The 18867-nt window shown below is 44.4% G+C and overlaps 2 protein-coding genes across 11 annotated transcripts; both read right to left on the bottom strand.

Annotated features, from left to right (window-relative positions):
* Positions 1 to 1427: 1427 nt before the first annotated feature.
* LOC119228526 (ATP-dependent RNA helicase DDX3X) lies at positions 1428 to 13327 on the bottom strand. Of its 7 annotated transcripts, none has more exons than XM_037488204.2 (21): positions 13155 to 13326; positions 12985 to 13057; positions 12022 to 12073; positions 11595 to 11642; positions 11073 to 11132; positions 9162 to 9335; positions 8740 to 8884; positions 8440 to 8544; positions 8255 to 8354; positions 8013 to 8148; positions 7770 to 7867; positions 7586 to 7684; positions 7329 to 7489; positions 7066 to 7210; positions 6838 to 6982; positions 6506 to 6556; positions 5444 to 5625; positions 5148 to 5265; positions 4900 to 5056; positions 4610 to 4764; positions 1428 to 4488 (listed from the first exon to the last, which is right to left on the bottom strand). In XM_037488204.2, exons 2-21 carry the CDS (start codon positions 13027 to 13029, stop codon positions 4403 to 4405), a joined length of 2262 nt encoding a protein of 753 aa, XP_037344101.2. In that variant the 5' UTR covers positions 13030 to 13057; positions 13155 to 13326; the 3' UTR covers positions 1428 to 4402. The 7 variants fall into 7 exon arrangements, with proteins under 7 accessions (XP_037344101.2, XP_062421195.1, XP_062421193.1 ...); XM_062565211.1 differs by having other exon boundaries at positions 9228 to 9335; XM_062565209.1 differs by lacking the exon at positions 6506 to 6556 and having other exon boundaries at positions 13155 to 13327.
* Positions 13328 to 15084: 1757 nt separating this feature from the next.
* Positions 15085 to 18473, bottom strand: nup35 (nucleoporin 35). Of its 4 annotated transcripts, none has more exons than XM_037488215.2 (9): positions 18171 to 18473; positions 17439 to 17606; positions 17214 to 17350; positions 17056 to 17107; positions 16620 to 16728; positions 16460 to 16529; positions 15871 to 15999; positions 15616 to 15750; positions 15085 to 15526 (listed from the first exon to the last, which is right to left on the bottom strand). In XM_037488215.2, exons 1-9 carry the CDS (start codon positions 18181 to 18183, stop codon positions 15449 to 15451), a joined length of 891 nt encoding a protein of 296 aa, XP_037344112.1. In that variant the 5' UTR covers positions 18184 to 18473; the 3' UTR covers positions 15085 to 15448. The 4 variants fall into 4 exon arrangements, with proteins under 4 accessions (XP_037344112.1, XP_037344113.1, XP_062421191.1 ...); XM_037488216.2 differs by having other exon boundaries at positions 17451 to 17606; XM_062565207.1 differs by having other exon boundaries at positions 15086 to 15526; positions 17214 to 17353.
* Positions 18474 to 18867: the final 394 nt, after the last annotated feature.

Genomic DNA, 18867 nt, shown 5'->3' with positions numbered 1-18867 from the left:
TCCGGGATTAACGGACGTCTGTAACACAAACACAGCAGCACTTAACGATGAACCGATGAGTTACATAAATGTCACGTTGGAAGCCTGCAGGTGATCTTGGAGAACATTCTTTCAACCCAAGTTCCCTCTTTAACTACACGACGACCCCCCCCCCCCCCCCCACCACCAGCACCACCAGCACGAGGATTCTACACACAGCGTCACACCTGCAGGCTGCAGGGATGCAAGCGACGTACCTGTAGATCTTTCCAGGCAGCAGCTCCACCCGCTCGCGTTGAAGGTCACGACCCCACCCGTCCGGGCCGCCCCGTACCGCTCTGCTCGGGGCTCCACCGGCGGCATGACGGAGGCTTCAGACCGACGCCGCGCTCCGGAAAGAAGTGTGTGCGGTTGGTTGCGGGAATTTACGCCTTTGTGTCCACCCCACCCCCCCCCCCACACTTGACTGTGTGTGTGTGTGGTGATGCAACACACACACACACACACACACACAGCAAAAAGCCATCTCTTAATGGCAGCCAAATCCCCTGGATGGAGTGATGGAGGGAGACAGGCGGTTGGTGGGATTAAAAGGAGTGAAACCAGGCTCGGGGGGGGGTTGGGGGGTGGGGGGGGGGGGGGGTGGATTAGGCCGACGCACACTTGCAGCACGAGAGAGAGAGAGTCGTGCGAGATGCAGATGTTGGATACGGATCAGCGACGCGTGGCCCAGACGAGGCGATCGATGCGATGCGCCGGGTGAGATCACCATGGTAACCATCGTCAACAGACACCCAAGGTAACCTCTTTAATGGCAGTTATGTCACTGGGTGGGAGGTTAACAAAGGTCATCCGGCACATCAGAGGCTGTGAGGCCTTTCGAGGGGGGGGGGGGACAGACCGGCGACGTCTCACCGGGTTTGGTCGTCAGGGCGATGCAGCTCAGCTGGTCGGAATCCCTGCAAAACTTTCTACAGATATTACATTTTTTTTTTTTTAAATGCGCACAAAGGCCCTTTGGCATGTAGAGGAGTCACTCAAAACCAAGCACCGGTAGGTCAAAGGTCACCGTCAGGCCCAAAAAGGTATCAAAACGTGAAGAGATGAAATACGACCTTAATGACAAAGTTAAATACAAACAAATACCCAGTGAGTCCAACTAAAATAAGAACTAAACCATCAAGTCTGTCAGAAAGCAGTTATGTCCTAAAGTGAGGGACAATGACACGAAGATCAATGTAAGCCTGCTTTACCGTTTGTGAACTTTAAGAAAAATTATTTTTTTTGCCCATTCATCCTCCTGAATTTAGAGTTTATCGGTTTAGAAACATTGATTCTTATCTTTAAGTAAACTGAAGCTAATGTTCACGGCTGTAAAGTCACAACAGAAACGGGTTTGAACACGTTGCCGTGACACCAGTGTAGGAAATGATCACACGCCACAAAGGTCAATTTACAAATGAAATCTTTATATTGTTTTCAAAAGAAATGAAGCCCATCCCATGGACACCAAACGTTTGCCACCCGTCCACCAGGAATCCACACGAGGCACCAGGCCGCTGCTACAAGTCTCCTCTGCGCCACAGTAAACAAGTCTTCAAACACGCTGGACTCATCCAGATACTTTTTCCTTTTGCATTCAAACTTTTTATTTTGGTAAAATCATACATTTGCACAGCCGAGTGTTTCCCATGCGGTGCAGGAGCCTGGAAGCTAATACAGAAAGCAAAGTCTACGTCTAAAGAGCCCCGGGTTCCCTTTGGAGAAGGTGGGACGCGTCTCGGGTTCTGCCTGCAACAACCTGCACAGAACTCAGCCCACTGCAGACGCGTCCCGCCTCCAGAGGGGGCGCCGGAGGGTCCATATATGCAAATACAACAATGAGAATAAACCACATGTTTGTTTCTTTAAGGATTGCCATGTGCCAGACATTCACTGGAGAAAAATAAATCAGGTCAAATTAGAGTAAAGAATCAATAACGCACACAATTGGAGAATCTGAACACTTCAGCACTGATATGCTTTAAGCTATTTTGTTTTGTTTTTGCTCTGACAGCTTTATTCCAAACCTTGGCATGTTTGTTCAATTCCATTTCAAATTTTGTTGACCAATTAATAGAATCTAATAGAGATGCTGGGCCACGAGGAGGCCCTGAAACAGCTGTGGATATTATTTACTGAGTCCAATGTATCTTAAACATTAAAAAGCTCACACTACCCCGAAATATATAAATTTCACGCAAACAGGTGACATTCAACATTCAAGTGCCAGTGTTTTTTGTACTGTCTTTTGGTCAAGTTACTGAAACTTTCAAAGAATCACTTTGAGGCTTACAAAAATAAATATTTGTCAAAAATGCTTAATAAATTACACAAAACTAGCAGCAAAAGTAGAATCTAGAAATCTGTGCAAATGGCTAAATTCCCCCCCGACTGCTAAATCCCCTGGTCCCAAATAAATCCTGGTTTAAACGTTTAGAACCTTTGTAAACAAGCTGCGTTTCTCACAATCTCCTCACACACAATATTTGGAAGCTTAAGGACACGTATCCAAGACATCTATATAAAACTCTAGATGTGCAATAAAAGAACTTTAGTAAAACTCGATGGGCACGACGAACAAGGGCCTACACACTTAAATCAAGTAGCACCATTCAATCTCAAGTTCTCAACACTGTCAGTGCATCCGCTTAAATCTCTGTTTCTTTAAAAAAAGAACAAAAACGGGAAGAAAAAAAAAAGGTTTCAAGGCACAACACACCCGATGAGAAAACTGGGAGCATTTTGAGGTGAAACGCCCCCTCTCTCCTCCCCCCGATGGCTGCTCCTCTGAGAGGAGAAGCCCGCTCTGGCTTCGCGAAAGCCACAGATTTATTTATTTATTTATACGCCTGAGCAGAAACTCTCAGAAAACCTGACAGTACTTAAATGTTCCATAAAGGAGGCGGGCCTCCGCCCTAACCCCCCCCCCACCCCCTGCCCCCAATCCACAGTCACAATGGTACGGTGCACTGAAAAGACTCGTCTACCCCCGGCTGCCCTGATCACCACCCCCCCCTCCCCCCCGGTGGAAGTGCTGCTCTAAACTCGCGTGCCCGTCTCTCTTAAGATGAACAATGCCTCCAACGCAGCTTGAAAAAGAGAAAACGCCTGTAATTAAGTTAAGCCTGCGACTCAGTTCGCGTCTTTCCTCCTTGACCAAAAAACAAAACACTTGCAAAGCGTGGAATACCATCCGGGCCTCGTGGTGGGCCGGGCCGACTCGGTAAAAACACTAACACCACGCTGTGCCCTCCCGATTGCTGTGGTCCTTTTCTGCAGCCATTTTGAACTTCACTTTCAAGATGGCAGGCATTTTTTGTTTTGATACACATTTGTAGAGAAACTATTTCCCCCCCAAAAAGAAAACGAAACAAAAACAAAAAAATCAAAAAACTGACTCAGTTTTTCGATTCTGCACACACCTGCACGAAAAATGTCTCGCGTAAAAAGAAAACAAAAAACACCGCCCGCTTAACGGCGCCGGCACTTGCTAACGTACCAGCTGCCGTAAACACTGTCGAGTCAATTTAAAAGTGGAGTAACGAGTTCTAGCAGTGATTATTCTTGTTTGAACCTCAGCGATCGTTGGCACCGAGCTTAATGACTTGTGTGTTTTCTTAAGATTACAATAGGAATGGCTATTTCAAAGTCTATCATATCCATAAAAAGGAGCCCGTCCAGGATAGAGTGAGCGAAAAAAACAAATGTAACTTCGTCCCTTAGGATTAAAATACGGTTGCCTCACGGAGTGGCCCAGTTGGTGTTGGACATCGTAATGGCTCCATTAGCTGTTTGTCTATAGAAAAGGCTACATGATGTTCCTGCGATAAATTTGAAGTTCAAATGGAATCATGACTCAGCGCCACAATACCCCAGTGTTTGCCAAGGTTTGATTAAGTCCAAGCATATTTTACCTTTAAGATTTTTCACCAAACAAAATAGTAAAATCAAATTTAGAGCTCTTGGCCATGTTCATCTGGTGAAATGAAAACATAGATTTCCTGTCTAAATTCCAAAGGCACAGTACATTAACATACAAATGATCCTCAGGTTATTTCGATTGTATCGGGGGGTTTTTCCACAAAAAGAACAGAAAATACTTTTAACAATGAAAGCCCGAAGTTGCTATCGGACAATGCATGTCAGCATCCATGCTCGCTCTGAGGTGTGCGTATCTCTGCGTTCTCCGGTGCGTTGCACGTGCTGGTGACTTTTCCTTTGCGTGGTGCTGCACTTCCTTTTTGAGAGAAGCGAATGGCAGAGAACCAGGGTTGGTAATGTACTGTGTGTCATTGAACTACACAGGGAGGGTTGTTATGGTCTGGCTTAAGTTAACATGTGGTTTCCCTTGGGTTGGCATGGCAACCGGCTCCTATGGCGACTAGTTGCCCCACCAATCCACACTACCAGAGTGGCTGTAATTTCCTCCGTAGCCGTCATTGCTGTAGAAGTTGCCGCCAAAGCCACCTGTGGAGGACAATGTGGGGAACGGCGGTCAGTACATTATTCAAATCAAAACTTTTGTTGATCCAGATCTAAAGTGTACAAGCGACTTGTTCCGTGTTCCAGGACAAAAATGGTGTCCTACCTCCTCCTCCTCCTCCGCCGCCGCTACCGCCGCCGAAGCCCCGGCTCCCCCCGTGGCCCCCAGCGCTGCGCCCGCTGCCGCGGCTGCTGGTGAAGTTCCCAGGGCCGCCGCCGGGCGTCTGGCGGTAATCTCTCGCCCCGAAACCACCGGAGAACCTGCAAAAGAACGCGTTTGTTAGATATTATAGAACCGATTTTCACAAAGCTACTTTGCAAATATCATACGGCGTTAAAGCCAGGACAGCATGACATGGCATTTGTGCGCGGTGGGTTGCTGCTCGGGACAGTCACCTCTTCCCGGAGCGTCCGCGGGTCGTGCTCTTGTGCTGGTGCTCATAGGCCAGGCTCTCAAGCCAGGAGGGAACCTCCTGCTTGGCCTCCACCAAAATGTCCAGCAGATCTTTGGTTATGTTGCTGTTTTTGTCGTTAAAGAACGACGTGGCCAGACCTGCAAAAGACATCACAAGATCCCGTGGTTAAAATACAAGTGAAACTAACAGATATGGGGAAAAGAAGAGGATGTAAAAAAAGGTGTGTACCCAGGTTGCCCACACGTCCCGTACGGCCAATACGGTGAACGTATTCCTCAATGTCACTGGGCAAGTCAAAGTTGATGACGTGCTTCACATTGCTGATGTCCAGCCCTCTGGCAGCCACCTGGACAAAGAAGTCAAATTAAAAATAGATTGAGATCCAGGTGAAATAAAACTAGTTAGATAAATATAAAATACATCATATAATATACAAGCTTCCAGACACAACCCCAGGGGGAAGCAGTATGTAGAGATGTAGTAATCAACAGTAAGTCAGTTAGGAAACCATCACGATCACTTACAGCTGTGGCCACCAAGATGGGGCAGCGTCCAGACCGGAACTGATGCAGAGCTTCCTCTCGGTCTCTCTGGGATCGATCTCCGTGGATGCTGGTGCAGGCGTAGCCCTCGTGGTAGAGGAAGTCTTCCAGGGCATCTGCGCCTTTCTTGGTTTCCACAAACACCAAGGTAAGCGATTCTTTGCCTGTGTAGCCAGAGACGAAGAGGACAAGACAAACGGGAAGAGCCGGATAAACAGCATGAAAGCAGCGGGGGAAAACAAATGTAAGTCATTGATAACTTGGTACGGGTGGATTTTTATAACTAAAAGATGGGCGCACAAACAAAAAAAGAAAGGCCAGCGATGACAAAAAAAAAAAAAAAAAGACAACTTAAAAATGGAAACATGACCCCCAAAAAAAAAAAAAATGAATTGATGCCTGATGCAGATACATCCTTAGTTTAACTTTAAGATGTATTTCAATTCAGATAATTTGAATCAGAATAATAGCTGTGCAATTGACAAAAGCTTATTCGCTTGCCTTCCTTAGCAGCAGCTGCACAGGTCACCACAGAAAGAACAAAAGCTACTTGTTTTGCTTCTTTCGCAAAGTAAGTAAAGACCAGTTACACATTTCCCGGTAACACCAGTGTGTAGAAAGATGTCAAAAGAAAACGATGTTCTCATATCACTACTTGACCTCATGGCAGTTAAATGCTCTAAACTAGACCCTGAGAAACATACTGAAGTGACACACTGGTTTCGTTAAATCTGTCACCGCCATCTGTCTCATAGCAACCAAGACGTTTCTGACAAACAGCCACGGTGCCCTTGCTGAGCCGGCTGAAAACTATACAGCTGGGATGGACTCCTCTAAAGTGGGGGGTGGGGGAAGAATCAGTGACGTCACAGTCTAGAGTGCAAGGAAATTGCTATTGTTGGTCTTAGAGGTCCTTATTGGAGAGAGGAAAAAATGAATATTAAATAAAAAAAGAAACGGCTGGGGAGAGGAGGGACAGGGTGAACTGTGGGATGTGATGTCTCTGGCTTGTGGGTCAGAGTGAGATAATATGTTCACACTTACCGGGTTTCTCTGGTGCCTCTGTCACATTTTCCTGAACATCACTGGGAATAACTAAGATAAAACCAAACCGGCCAGTAAACGTAAGGCTTCTCAGTACACAAATATAACAACTTGATTGATATGGAGAAGCAAACCCGCTAAAGACGGCAAGTTCAACAGTGACTGTTCACGTCTGAACGAAGCTCTTGCTATAATGAACAACATTTTTTTTTTAGCAGGGCTGTAATGATGTAAATATTAGCTTGACGTAAATATTAGCTTGACTTGTGCCCTAGGTGACCTTCATGAGTGTAAAACCCAAAGCGTTCCATGATCACCTCTGCTCTTCTCACCTGTGGCATTGAGCAGATCAAGGAGGAAGGACCTCTTGTCTCCATCTTCGACCCACACCACCTTTTGGGTGATGTTTTCTGAAGTAGAACCAACACGGCCCACCGCCAGGAAGATGTAGTCCTCCAGGAAGTCACGAGCGAGGATCTGTGCAAACAAATTGAAGAGATAAGTATGCGGATATTCAGCACATCAAGCAAGATGTTATACTGGTTGACCACCCGACCTACCTGGATCTCCTTGGGGAAGGTGGCACTGAACATCATGGTCTGGCGGACGCCTTTAGGGGGCATCGTATCCTGCTCCACAATGCGTCTGATCTGTGGCTCAAAACCCATGTCCAACATGCGGTCAGCCTCATCCAGGATCAAGTAGCTGCAGAGACACATTCCACCGTCAACTCAGAAACAATTACCGGAGACAGATTTCAACACCACCCCCTCCCCCTTCAAAAGAAAGACATCTATGTGAACGAGAATTCCATTCCACTGACTTGCAATAGTCCAGACCGATCTTGCCCCTCTCCATCATATCAACCAGGCGTCCAGGTGTGGCCACCAGCAGGTGACAGCCTCTTTCCAGCTCCCTGATCTGCTGGCCAATGTCTGCACCGCCGTACACCACGCAGGGACGCAGGCGGGAGCGATAGGCAAACTACAACGCACACGGAGAAAAGAAATCGGCTTTGAGACGCATGTTCAAAGTTCGGGCGGAACGCTTGCGCTGTGGCGTAGGATCAAGTCGGATCACCTTTCTCGCTTCGTCGTAGATCTGGAGGGCCAGCTCTCTGGTGGGAGCCAGAACCAGGGAGAGCGGGTACTGCTTGCGGCGGCCATACCTTCCACTGTCCTGTATGAGAGAAACAATGCTGTTTAGCCACAATAAAATGGATTGGCAGGATATGTACTTTTATTGTGCTTTTTATTCCTCAAACCTGTCCATTGTTCTTGGCGGCCTGCGCAGCTTCTCCTGGCCCGTCGCTGTAAATTTGACTCAGCACGGGCAGAAGGAAAGCAGCCGTCTTTCCGGAGCCTAGGACAAACAGGAACACTTTGTTCAACCACCCGAGACAAAATGTAAACACATGGGGCCAAAATGTGTAAGCCACATTATACAACCAAAAGGCAATGATTGTGTAATAACAAAAAAGGCTTTGAGAATACATAGAAATACCAACCAGTCTGGGCACAAGCCATGAGATCTCTCTTGGACTTGATGATGGGGATGGCGTGCTTCTGAACCGGGGTGGGACACGTGTAGCGAGTCAGGTTGATGTTGCCCATGATGATCTCCCCCATGTCCACATCGTGGAACTATAGAAAAGAAAAATGTAGATACGTCAGAAAAAGTCAAATGTCCTATTAATCAAATAATTATAATCAAGTTGTAGATCAATGACATAAATATACAAGCACTTACGCTGTCAATGTGGGGTGGGCAGTTGCTTCCAGTGGCCTCCACTGGAATATCATCATATTTCTCAAAGTTTATCCCAGTGTTGCTTGCAGCAAACAGCTCTCTAGAAAACATTGTTTCAAACGTTCAGATCAAATCCAAATACAGGATTTCAGTCATTTGTTATTCCTAAGAAACATTTTTCTTACTGTTCCTGGCGATCGTTGGGAGCAGTGGGCTTGGACCAATCCTCATCTCTGGATTCGTCTCCCCACCGGTTGTTTCCTCCACCAGAGAAGCCCCCACGCTCATATCTGCAAACATGGCCAACGTGTTAGTGAGGTGAGCCAAAAGAAACCCATGTCGGATTTGACAGGATGTCTTGCACCAACTTCTTTGCTTCTTCAGCTTTAAAAAGCTATTTAGAGTAGAAACAAGCCATTGAATTCTAATAGCATACGTAAACTAAAATATAGGCCTAGAATGTTAAATGTAACAACTCTACACACCTTCCCCTTGAGCTGGAGCCACGGTCATTGAAGAAGGTAGACTTTGACCTATCGTTACGCCCACCAAAGCTGTTGTAGGCAGCATCCCTTGGGGCTCCTGCCCAGTTGCCGCCTCCGCCGCCGCCGCCGCCTTCACCGCCAAACCCTGTAATGAACAGAGTCCCTCAGCGACACGCCCCGTTCTCGAATACGGTCATCAGATGGTGCCACTTTCTTACCAAAAGCGGCGCAAAGAGCATTCCTTCAAGTGCACAGCTAATTTTGTATAGGAAACTGCGACTCCACGATGCAGAGAAGCAACCTGCTATTTTCTCAACTATGTAACAGGGGTGGGGGCAAAGTTCTGCTTCTTAAAACTACACCGTCTTTCTCTACCAACCAGGGATAGTTTGACATTTTAAGGCATGACAGGGTTTTCCCACCTGCATTTTGCAACGGTTGATAAAACGGGCCTCCACCCCTGTTACCACGGTAGGCGCCAAGCCCACCTCTATCATTGCGAGGGGGTCCCCGCCCGCCAACGCCCCCATTTGTGCGATTGTCGTGGTAACCATTCACAAATCCATTGCTTCGTCCACCGTCCCAGCCAGGAGCATCTTTGTGGAAAGACAAAAAAAATGTAAAGGCTTGAGAGGAAGAGCGTGATGCTGCACATTTGTGTCAGAAAGCAAATACTCATTTGTCTCTACTCAAGAGTCCTTATCAGCCAAAAGTCCCTTTTCCAGGAGACTGACCTACTTTCTTCCCCTTAGTTTACCGGCGGGTGGGAAGCAAGCAACTCTATAGTTGACTCGAATAAACTATCAGACTGAAGCGTCCTAGTGCTTCACCTGTGCCAAATAGTGGAGGACGTCCAGCTTTTTGTTACCACAGTAGCATCTGCAAGAAATGCATTGCAATCACAGTAGCCAGGTGCTACAGCTCCAGATGTGCCATTCAGACAGTTTCCATTTGTTAGTGCAAGTGTTAAGCTTTAGCTTAATTACACCTCAAGAGAACTGCGGCATAATTAGTGTGGGAATTTGGTCACTGCGACGTGTCCGAAACAAAAACATCAAAGTGGAATCTGCAAAAAAACTGCAAAGCAAACTACCGCATTGTGAAAGCACAACTCTGAGACAGGAATGCAGGTGATTTCACCGTTCAACCAACCAACACAAGTTACAATTTGATCACTGAACTTTGAGTAATCATATTTATGTAATGATGGAAGTAAAAGACAAAGTTGTGACGCATTAAAACAAAGTAAATCAAAACAAATATGGCAAACAAAATGATAGTTGCTTTATTCAGTGAAAGCACATTAATCTGTAACTATGGGTACTGAAGGCTAAACGTTGTTTCCCCATTCGTTTTCTGTGGCTAACCAAAAAGTAAACTAAAGTTTAAAGATATTAAGTCTAAAGATATTTTCTTCACTCCCTTTCTTCAATTAACTCCATTAACGTAACTGAACCGTTAAATACTCGATCCATTGAGGGTGGCCCTATTAGCTGTGTGTTTTGGTTCATGGAGGGAAGTATTGATTTGGATAAAACAAATTAGTAATGTCAAAGCAAGTTGACATGCGACATGTTATGGACATGTGTGTTGAATTGCAGTGAGGAATTTATAAATTTAATAACTATATATTATGCAATTAAGAAATATTGTGGCAAAGCCTAAAAATGTAGATGTTATTCATAAGCCTTATCGCCCAGCTCTACTGCCACTGCTGACATGGGCTCATTGTTAGTAAGACAGCCAGTAGTGATGCAGTGCACTCTTGTAGGCACCACCCACATGCATCGTAAGCAACTTCATCTGCAAGCTTCAACACCGTTTTGGTAACCTGAGCAAAGGTAGTGAAGCAGGCTATAAAAAGACTCGCCCATACCTACTGACTCATGCAGTACGAGTGTTGGGCTTGACTTTACATTAATAGTTACCAGTTTTACAGCCATCCCCTCCTGCTGTACAGTGATTCTGAGCTCACACTACCTGCCATGGGGAGTGGCAAGAAACTTGGGGACATTTGCAGGTGAAATATGGGCTTGAATTTATACTATGAAAAACCAGACCAATTTGCTTCAATAGAACCACTCAATATAGTAAACAAAAGCATATGTGGAGCAAGCAAATGCGCATGTAAAATTGCCCCTGCATTAGAACACATTTCTCATTTGAATGCAAGCATCCGAGGAGAGAAGCCAATTAATTAATTATCAATCATTAATCTTTACTGTAAAGTGTACTGTTCAAAATGTCCCACACCAGCCTAGCTGGTGTGTAAAATGTCTCATGCATTTGGAAATGCAGGTTGCCCTCAGCAAAAGCAGACAGAAGGGACTTACAGAGATTTACCGGGGCCACTGAATAACCGTACTGTCTACCAGCGGAATAAGCATTTCCTGCTGTGGAATGAGAAAACAGTAAAAAACGACAAAAACGTCACATGTGCAATGACAGTTCCCGAATGCAAAGATTTGTTTTACTCAAATCAAATAATCTGGCGAATGATGATGCAGAGAATGTGTCTCGACAACCGTTAAGAGGCCCAACGAGAACAGGAAAGGGTACAAAACCACATCATCCTAGCCACAAAGACATCATTACAACCAACCCAGGCTACAGAATTTGTACAGGACCACATGGCCTACATTATTTGTGCCAAGATACGTTATGAAACCAAGTCCATGTGGCTTCTGTTGCGCTTTCTGAAGCAGAAAAAACACTGCGCCATAACAGCGTTGTCTTCATTGGTAAAGATGACAATTGTGATTGCACCTTGCTCTGATGGGCTTTTAACAATATAAAAGCACCACAAGACAGACCAGGGTCTGACTTTGGGTCAGTAAGTGTTTGATTAAACTTACCGTTTTTAGGTGCATCTCTGTTCCTCAAGTGAGGTGGAATGTAACGCCCTGGGTGGAGGTAGAAAAAAAAAAAAACAAGTTATCAATTATACTGAAAAAATGTTTAGAATAGTACAACCGATGGTATAATACTCTAAAAAATGTTTTATAGTTGACTGTAGTCAAAGATAAAGACAAACGAGGGTGTAATGTCTATAATGTTGGTTACCTTTGAGACGGGATGGCATAAGGTTCCACGATTGGGAATTTATATACAATTATCAGGAATTAACATTTAAAAAAAGGCTCATTACTAAAGTAAACCAGTGGTTGCCATCAGATAATGCAGTTAGCAAGATAGAGGCAGGAGATTTAAAAACATTTATCCACAACAGCAAATTACTAACTTGCATTGACATATTTCAATACAATGTGCTTCAATACTTACTGCCGGTTCCTCCGCCTTGTCCGTCAGCAGAGTTTAAGTCTAGGGCAGAAAGCTGTAAAAAAAAAATAAAAAAAAATGAGAATACCATTTTGGTTGGACTCCAAATGCGCAGTTACTATGACTGCAAACGGTACTATAGGACGTACGCAACACGATGATGATTATTTTTAATAACTTGTTCCATTTGGTATCCTGAAAAACAATCAAGCTCGACATTTTTGGCCAGTTACAGAGTGTCGGAGTTGGGCCAAAACAAACTGGGCTACTAAAAAGCCCTTTGCTAACGTTACTTATTAAAACCGGCGTGATGTAGCCAACCGCCATGGCCCACATAGCATGTGACAATAAGACGAAAGGCTTACAAAATTAAAACGGACTGAAGTTAGTATATTATTATAATCTTTCGGAACAACTGAAATGGTTTTAATATAAATACATCGTCAACGCTACTAACCAAACAATGGATTTACTCGGTAAACAGAAACATTAATGGTGGCTTAAAAAAAACGCTATCAACATTTTTTTTCCTGCGCCACGTTTCAGGTTGAGAAGGCCCGACATTAGCCGGGCTAACTTCGTAGGACACCGGCAGGATGATAACCGTTGGCTAAACGAATAACTTTAAAATTAATTAAAATACATTTTCACACAACGTGGATTACATATCGCACATTGAAAGGGTGCGGGCGGTGTTAACCTCTCGAAAGAGACGTGAAACGCCGGCCTAACACGTTTGTTAAAATTAGTTAGCGGGCAGCACGTAGGGCCGCGCTCCGCCATCACAATCCTCTCTAGAGCGACATCACCTCCATTTTAGCAGCCGCATCGCTAGCTTAGCGCGAAGCTAGTGACTTTGCTAACGAAGCTAACGCTTTCTGTCGAAACTACGTCGGCGTAACTACAAAAATAACCACAGTATTTTAGAGACACAAATGACCACTTGGAAAATAAAAAAGTACTCACCTGCTGCTCTAGACCGTGTGGATTATCAACGACCACATGACTCATAACTAAAGAGAGTAATGGGGGATTATTTCTGAAGAGAAAGGATTTTCTTTGTTAGCACGACCGGCTATGCTGTTACGTGAAATTCCTTTTCTGTACAAAAATTACGACCTTGAACCAACGGTTACCTGTGAAGTGAGCTAGACGATTGAGTTTACTTTAAATAAATATAACGACGTTTGATACAAATGTAAATTCCGTTTCAAGTTTCCAAATTAAATGATTAAAGTGAAGCTGTAGAACAGGAACTCTGCCGGCAGGCTTGACCGTGTTGGAATGAGACACCGAGTACTCAGGTAGCGCGAGATATCGCCTCCGTAACCTCAGGCTTGCCAAATATCGCGAGAGTTCTCCTCATCTCGTATTGGTGTAGAAAAAGCTGCTATTTGTAGGGACACGAAACCAATCATCGAAGCTGTGGTGCGATATGTAAATCAAATTCTAAAACTAGTACGACACTTTAAAATCCTGATTTTATTACATTCACATTTTCTTTTTACAAGACAATTTACATATGTCATATTCAAAGAGATTAAACAAAGGTAACACAAATGACAATCTAAAGCACATAAAGTGCAAACAAATATAAAGCACATGGATTTGGATATATGAGAAATTCAAATACTCTTCCAAAAAGACAATGAGATGAAGGCGACAAACATTATAATAGTATAACTCAAAAGAAACACAACAATACTATTCATAAAGATGGAGAAGGAGTGTAGCTGAGTCTCTTGCAACTGCTGCCATGAGAAGCGTTGATCATGTATATCTATAGTGTTTAACATAAACTATGTTTCCCTTGATCGGTTACAAAAGGAGGGTATCATAACCCAGTGTCTTGAAAGCACAAGCCCCTCACCCTATTCTTTCTTCTACCACTGGGCCCTGTGCTCTGCACAAAGTGCAGGCTGTGAGGCCTGTTTCAGACATTTATCCCTTGACTTTATGCAGTGCCAGCAGAGTGGGGGCTGAGTTGACCATATGCTGCTGGCTTAAGGTAGACAAGAGGTAATAGGCTACTTAGGGAGAGATCCACTGGTGGGTTTTCTGAAAATGACGCGCATCGAACACTGAGATGAGTCCATGTAGCACTGTACAGAAGGCCGGCGAAAGGAAACTCTCTCTAGATACTTTTGAGATAATAGTTTGTAAGACTTGTTCGAGCCTCTTTAGCAGGCAGGAACCTCATTGATTACATTTCCACTTTTCTGCTTCAGGTTTCAACTTGATTCACCAGAGTTATTATTCATTCAGTGGCACTACGCACCAGGGTGCGTCCATGGACCTGAAAAATGTTGCCCAACTTGATTAAAGTATTTGTTAGGGTTATCAAGTTCTTAAACTGAATATATGCTAATTGTGTGTTCAGTGCCTCTCTCCTTTTTTGGGAACACAAACTCTTTGGGGTTTTTGAATCTAGTTATCAAATATTTCCAAAATATATAAAAATGAATTGGGGACTTTGAAGTGCGTACTAAACACTAGAGACATTTTTCAAAGTATGTGTGGAAGGATGTGGCCCCGTCTGCTGGACATAGTAAGTTTGCTTAATACCAGAAAAATATATATTTGGTCTTTTCAGCCCTGTTCCCTACATACTATTCCAAAATGAAGCATCACTGATAACAGCAATAGTTTCTACAGATTCACCAGATTTCCATCTCAGGGACACTATATTATTCACAATGAAAAACAGGAATAAAGTATATATATACATTATATATATATACACATACACATACTATATTTATATAGTATGTTCAGGGCCATTACCAGCAGGTCATCCTGCTTCCATCAGGGAATGATCCTATAATAATTATTAGATGATTGATGTCAAATATGTCCAGCTGTAGTCACTTGTGCACAAAATTATACACAAGATTTTGGGTGCTAGATTCACTGTCCCTTTTGTTTTATATGTTTAAAGGGTGGTGGCCAACACGTGCAATCAAAGGCCAATAGTTTCCAATAGCTCATAAAAGGCAGGAGGGGAAATCTCACTGCAGCATGTAGCTATATTTAGAACAGTATTCTCTCCAACACCAGTTTGCATTTGTCCCTTTCCTTTTTCAACATAACGTCTCCGTCGATGGAGACAGCTCCGTAATAAAATGTTTTTTCCAGCTCTGTGTGGAAGAACCGAGAAACTGAGGGTTGCACTTAAAAATTGAACAGCGCCACCTTGTGGCTGTTGAATGAAACTTCTGCTTTACTTCAAACCAGAGAAAAACTTTATTCAGACAAAACATTTTTAAAACACCGATTATAAAAAGAAAAGACAAAAAGATTCTCAACCCCTGCAGACACACTTTCACACTCTCTCTCACACACTCAGGGTAGTGAATCAGTTCATCCATCGCTCCATTGATTACACGTTCTCCTTCGAGGCTGCAGGTATCCCATGATGCATTGTGTAATGTCACCAGCCGAACATGTACTCCATCGCTTTGGAAACCAAACTGTCGTCCTTCCTTGGTGTCTGCCTGTCGGCCACCACCTAAAGACAGACACACAGGTGTATCTCTACGGTCAACCAAATGTGCAGCTTGGATTTTCTAGGAATTTAATCCTGGGGTCAGAGGTCACCTGGTAGTCGCTGCAGGAGCTCCTGTATGCGGCGCTGAGGGGTCTGATGGCGGATCGAGGGGTGGAGGGGAGGACAGAGGTGGAGAAGGAGGAGCGGAGGGGCGACGAGACGCCTATGCAGCCGTCCATCACACTCTGAGAAAGAGGAGGAAAAAAGGCTTCATACGGTTGTCACCTGACGCTGGACGACCAATCAGGTAGCTGAAAACAAAATACAACAGTACCAAAAAAAAAAAAAAAAAAAAGGATACTGACCTTGTCTATGCAGGGTTTGACTCCCACCATGATGGCATCACCAAACACTTTCCCATCTTTAGACAGAGCTTTCCTGGCCTGAAGTCTGGACTGATACTGAAGGTGCATCCAGTTACCAGGAGACGCCATCTGTCAATAAATCATCAATTCAAACCAATACATGCCTAAATAACATTAAATCGATCTTTACCGGGTCAATGGACAAGAAGCTCACTCTTCGGGACACAGTGATTCTTCACACAAGGACACCACCCCATGTTGAGATTATGCATCCAAATATGGTCGATTTAGGGTCATATTTACACAGCAACATTTTGGAGCTCTTTCTGGCACAGACTTGCCTTCCAACATCCCTATTTCTCATTGTTTTAGTGAATGGTTGAGCACAGCTGGGGATGAAAATAAAACTTTATCCACTCCAATCAATTGGCAGCATGTCCACAGTAACCTGCTAAATGTTATAGATATGATATTATGATATAGGAGTAGTGTATTACTTCAGTTCTTAAATGTTTGTTGTTATTCAAATGTGAAGCCCAGTTTCTAACATCACAGTCCACCAGACTGGACTCTTGTATGTGGCACTCACCGTGTGTTTGAGGATGTTCCCATACTGTGCAAACTGCAGCAGGATGTACGAGGCTGAGGCTGGAGGAAAACTACCAAACAAAAAACACACGCACAGTTCCTATATTTGTATTCTCAGAGTATTACGCTGTGTTAGTAGTGTGTTTAAGCAGTGTAAATACCCAAACACAGTGACCCAAGTCTGGTCCAGCTGATCCTCAGACGACAGAGACTCTCCCTGACTGTAAAAAGGATCCACCTGAGCCGGAGACATGCACAGCTGCTGCACACCTGGGAGACACAGCGACAGGTGAATACAGGCGGGGGAGATTTCTGATGGGCGTTTTTTTTTGTCCAAAAAAGAATCACAAATATTTGGGAAAGCTGAACAACAAATTCTCCTTTAAATGCCTGTTACTGCGTCTTGAATTTAGCATCACCACCTGTGCAATAACAATACTTCCAGAGTTGAGCAGCTATCTCCCCAAAGCAGTAGAGGAAAGACTGACTTTATTCCTTTATTCCCTGATGTAATGAACTGTATACATAGCAGCTGGAGTTTATGTGTCAACTGATGTGTTACTCTCATCTAATATCAGCAGTAGAACAGGTAGGTACCTGGAGTTGATGCCCCCCGTGCCGACAGAGGAGACTGCATCACTGGAAAAGACTTGAGAGAAGGAGAGAAACATTAAAAAAAAAAAAATGTTCAGACTTTCTTTCTCCCCAATCACATTTCATCATCCAGACGGCTGAGCGCCTCCGTCTGCACTAACCTGTCTGTGTGAGCTGAGGGGCGTCGTCATGGTAACCAGCTCGTCGTGAATGCTCCGAACAGGTGGGGCTCCGCTCTTATCTTTGGGGGTGGGGACCACGGGCTGCGGGGCCGACCCCCCTCCTCCTCCTCCTCCTCCTCCTAAAACGCCGGGACAGGTCACACTAATACGTTTACAGAATAGACAACAATCCGCTGATGTGCAGATGGGCGTCTTGCTGCTGACCTCGGGGAGTACCTGTGCTCTCCATAAGCGGCGTGCCCAGGCTGAAGGGACGGGGCTGGGGGCTGGCTGGAGCTGGCAGGTCCCCCATCAGGAAGCCGGGCAGAAACTGAGCACCAGGGGTGGACTTTGGAGAGGTGGGGGAGCCCAGGGCCATCGGTTCAGTCCCCACTGTTAGACGGGGGACACAGACGAGGTTCTTTAAACAAGTTATGACTGAATGTCCTTATCCCCCCCCCAAAAAAAGAGTAGCTGGACAGAGGAGGCATACTGATGCAGCACTCTTTTACTACTAAGCAAGTATCATAAGAGTCTTTGAGGATGAGCATCGCAGATCGCAATGAATAGCTTAGCCGTAGAGCTTCTTCGACGTGCTCATTGCATTAATAAAATTAAAAATGACCAAGAGATTTAAAAGTACCAAAGTAAAAATATAGTGTTAAATGACATTCAATAAAATGGGCTATTTTTGGTAGAGGTGCTCAGAATTTGCTAAATGATTTAACTAATACGTAGAATAAATGCAGTAAATGTATGTGAGGCAATAGATGAATAGATGAGCACGAGAAATAGCAGTTAACTGGGTTATTAAGTCAGGAAAGAACCGAGCTGACGCTGAGCGAACAGGCAGCCACAGCAAATACATAATACGTAAACATATAGGTCAGCGTTAAAGCGGAACATTATAACAAGCGAATAACAGAAGAACATGACCTAACAAAACATGGTCTTTACCTTGTAGCTCCATCTCTGCTTCGTTACTTTCTGGCCGCGATTTTCAAAAGTAGGAAGTGACGCCAGGAAAAAGGGAATGGCCGGCTAGCTCACGTGGCTAGCGAGGCTAACTGACTTGTCACTGTAACTGCTATTGAAAGAGTCTACTCGAGTGAACCTGAATACAAAAAGTGTAGCTTCTAAATAGATGAAGCCGAGTGGTTTTGCAATCGGACACTCAGTCCGCGGCAGTTCCTTTGTGTTGCTCAGAGCTACTGGTGGATGCTTACTGGGAATTACGGTACAGAAGCCGACCTGCGTAACTCCTGGCGCATTTAGACAGAGTCACAGTAAAGATGCGTTCAGGGAAAATTATGAAAAAATACTTATTACATAAGTAAACAGTAGCAGTCTATAAAAAACACAATGAATGATGACACCCAGTTACACATGAAGAATACTGGAATATTGTATGTGGGAAATTACGAATTAAAACAGTAAAAGTATCATTTGGGAATGTTCTAGATATATTGCAATATAACGTGTGGCCTTGAACGTAACGAATGTGTGTCATCGGAATGCGGCCTGTGGCCCCCGGGTTTGATCAAGTGACCGAAGGCAGCAGAAAATCTACCGGTGAAGGAAACTTATCAGCCGTCAAAATAATAGCGCAAGCAAGTTTGAAAAGTAATTAGGTATGTTTACATATAGGTTATTT

Source organism: Pungitius pungitius, chromosome 10 (genome assembly GCF_949316345.1).
Source record: "Pungitius pungitius chromosome 10, fPunPun2.1, whole genome shotgun sequence".
Taxonomy (NCBI): Eukaryota; Metazoa; Chordata; class Actinopteri; order Perciformes; family Gasterosteidae; genus Pungitius; species Pungitius pungitius.
The sequence above is the reverse complement of the archived record's forward strand: the minus strand, read 5'-3'. Positions and strand labels throughout refer to the sequence as shown.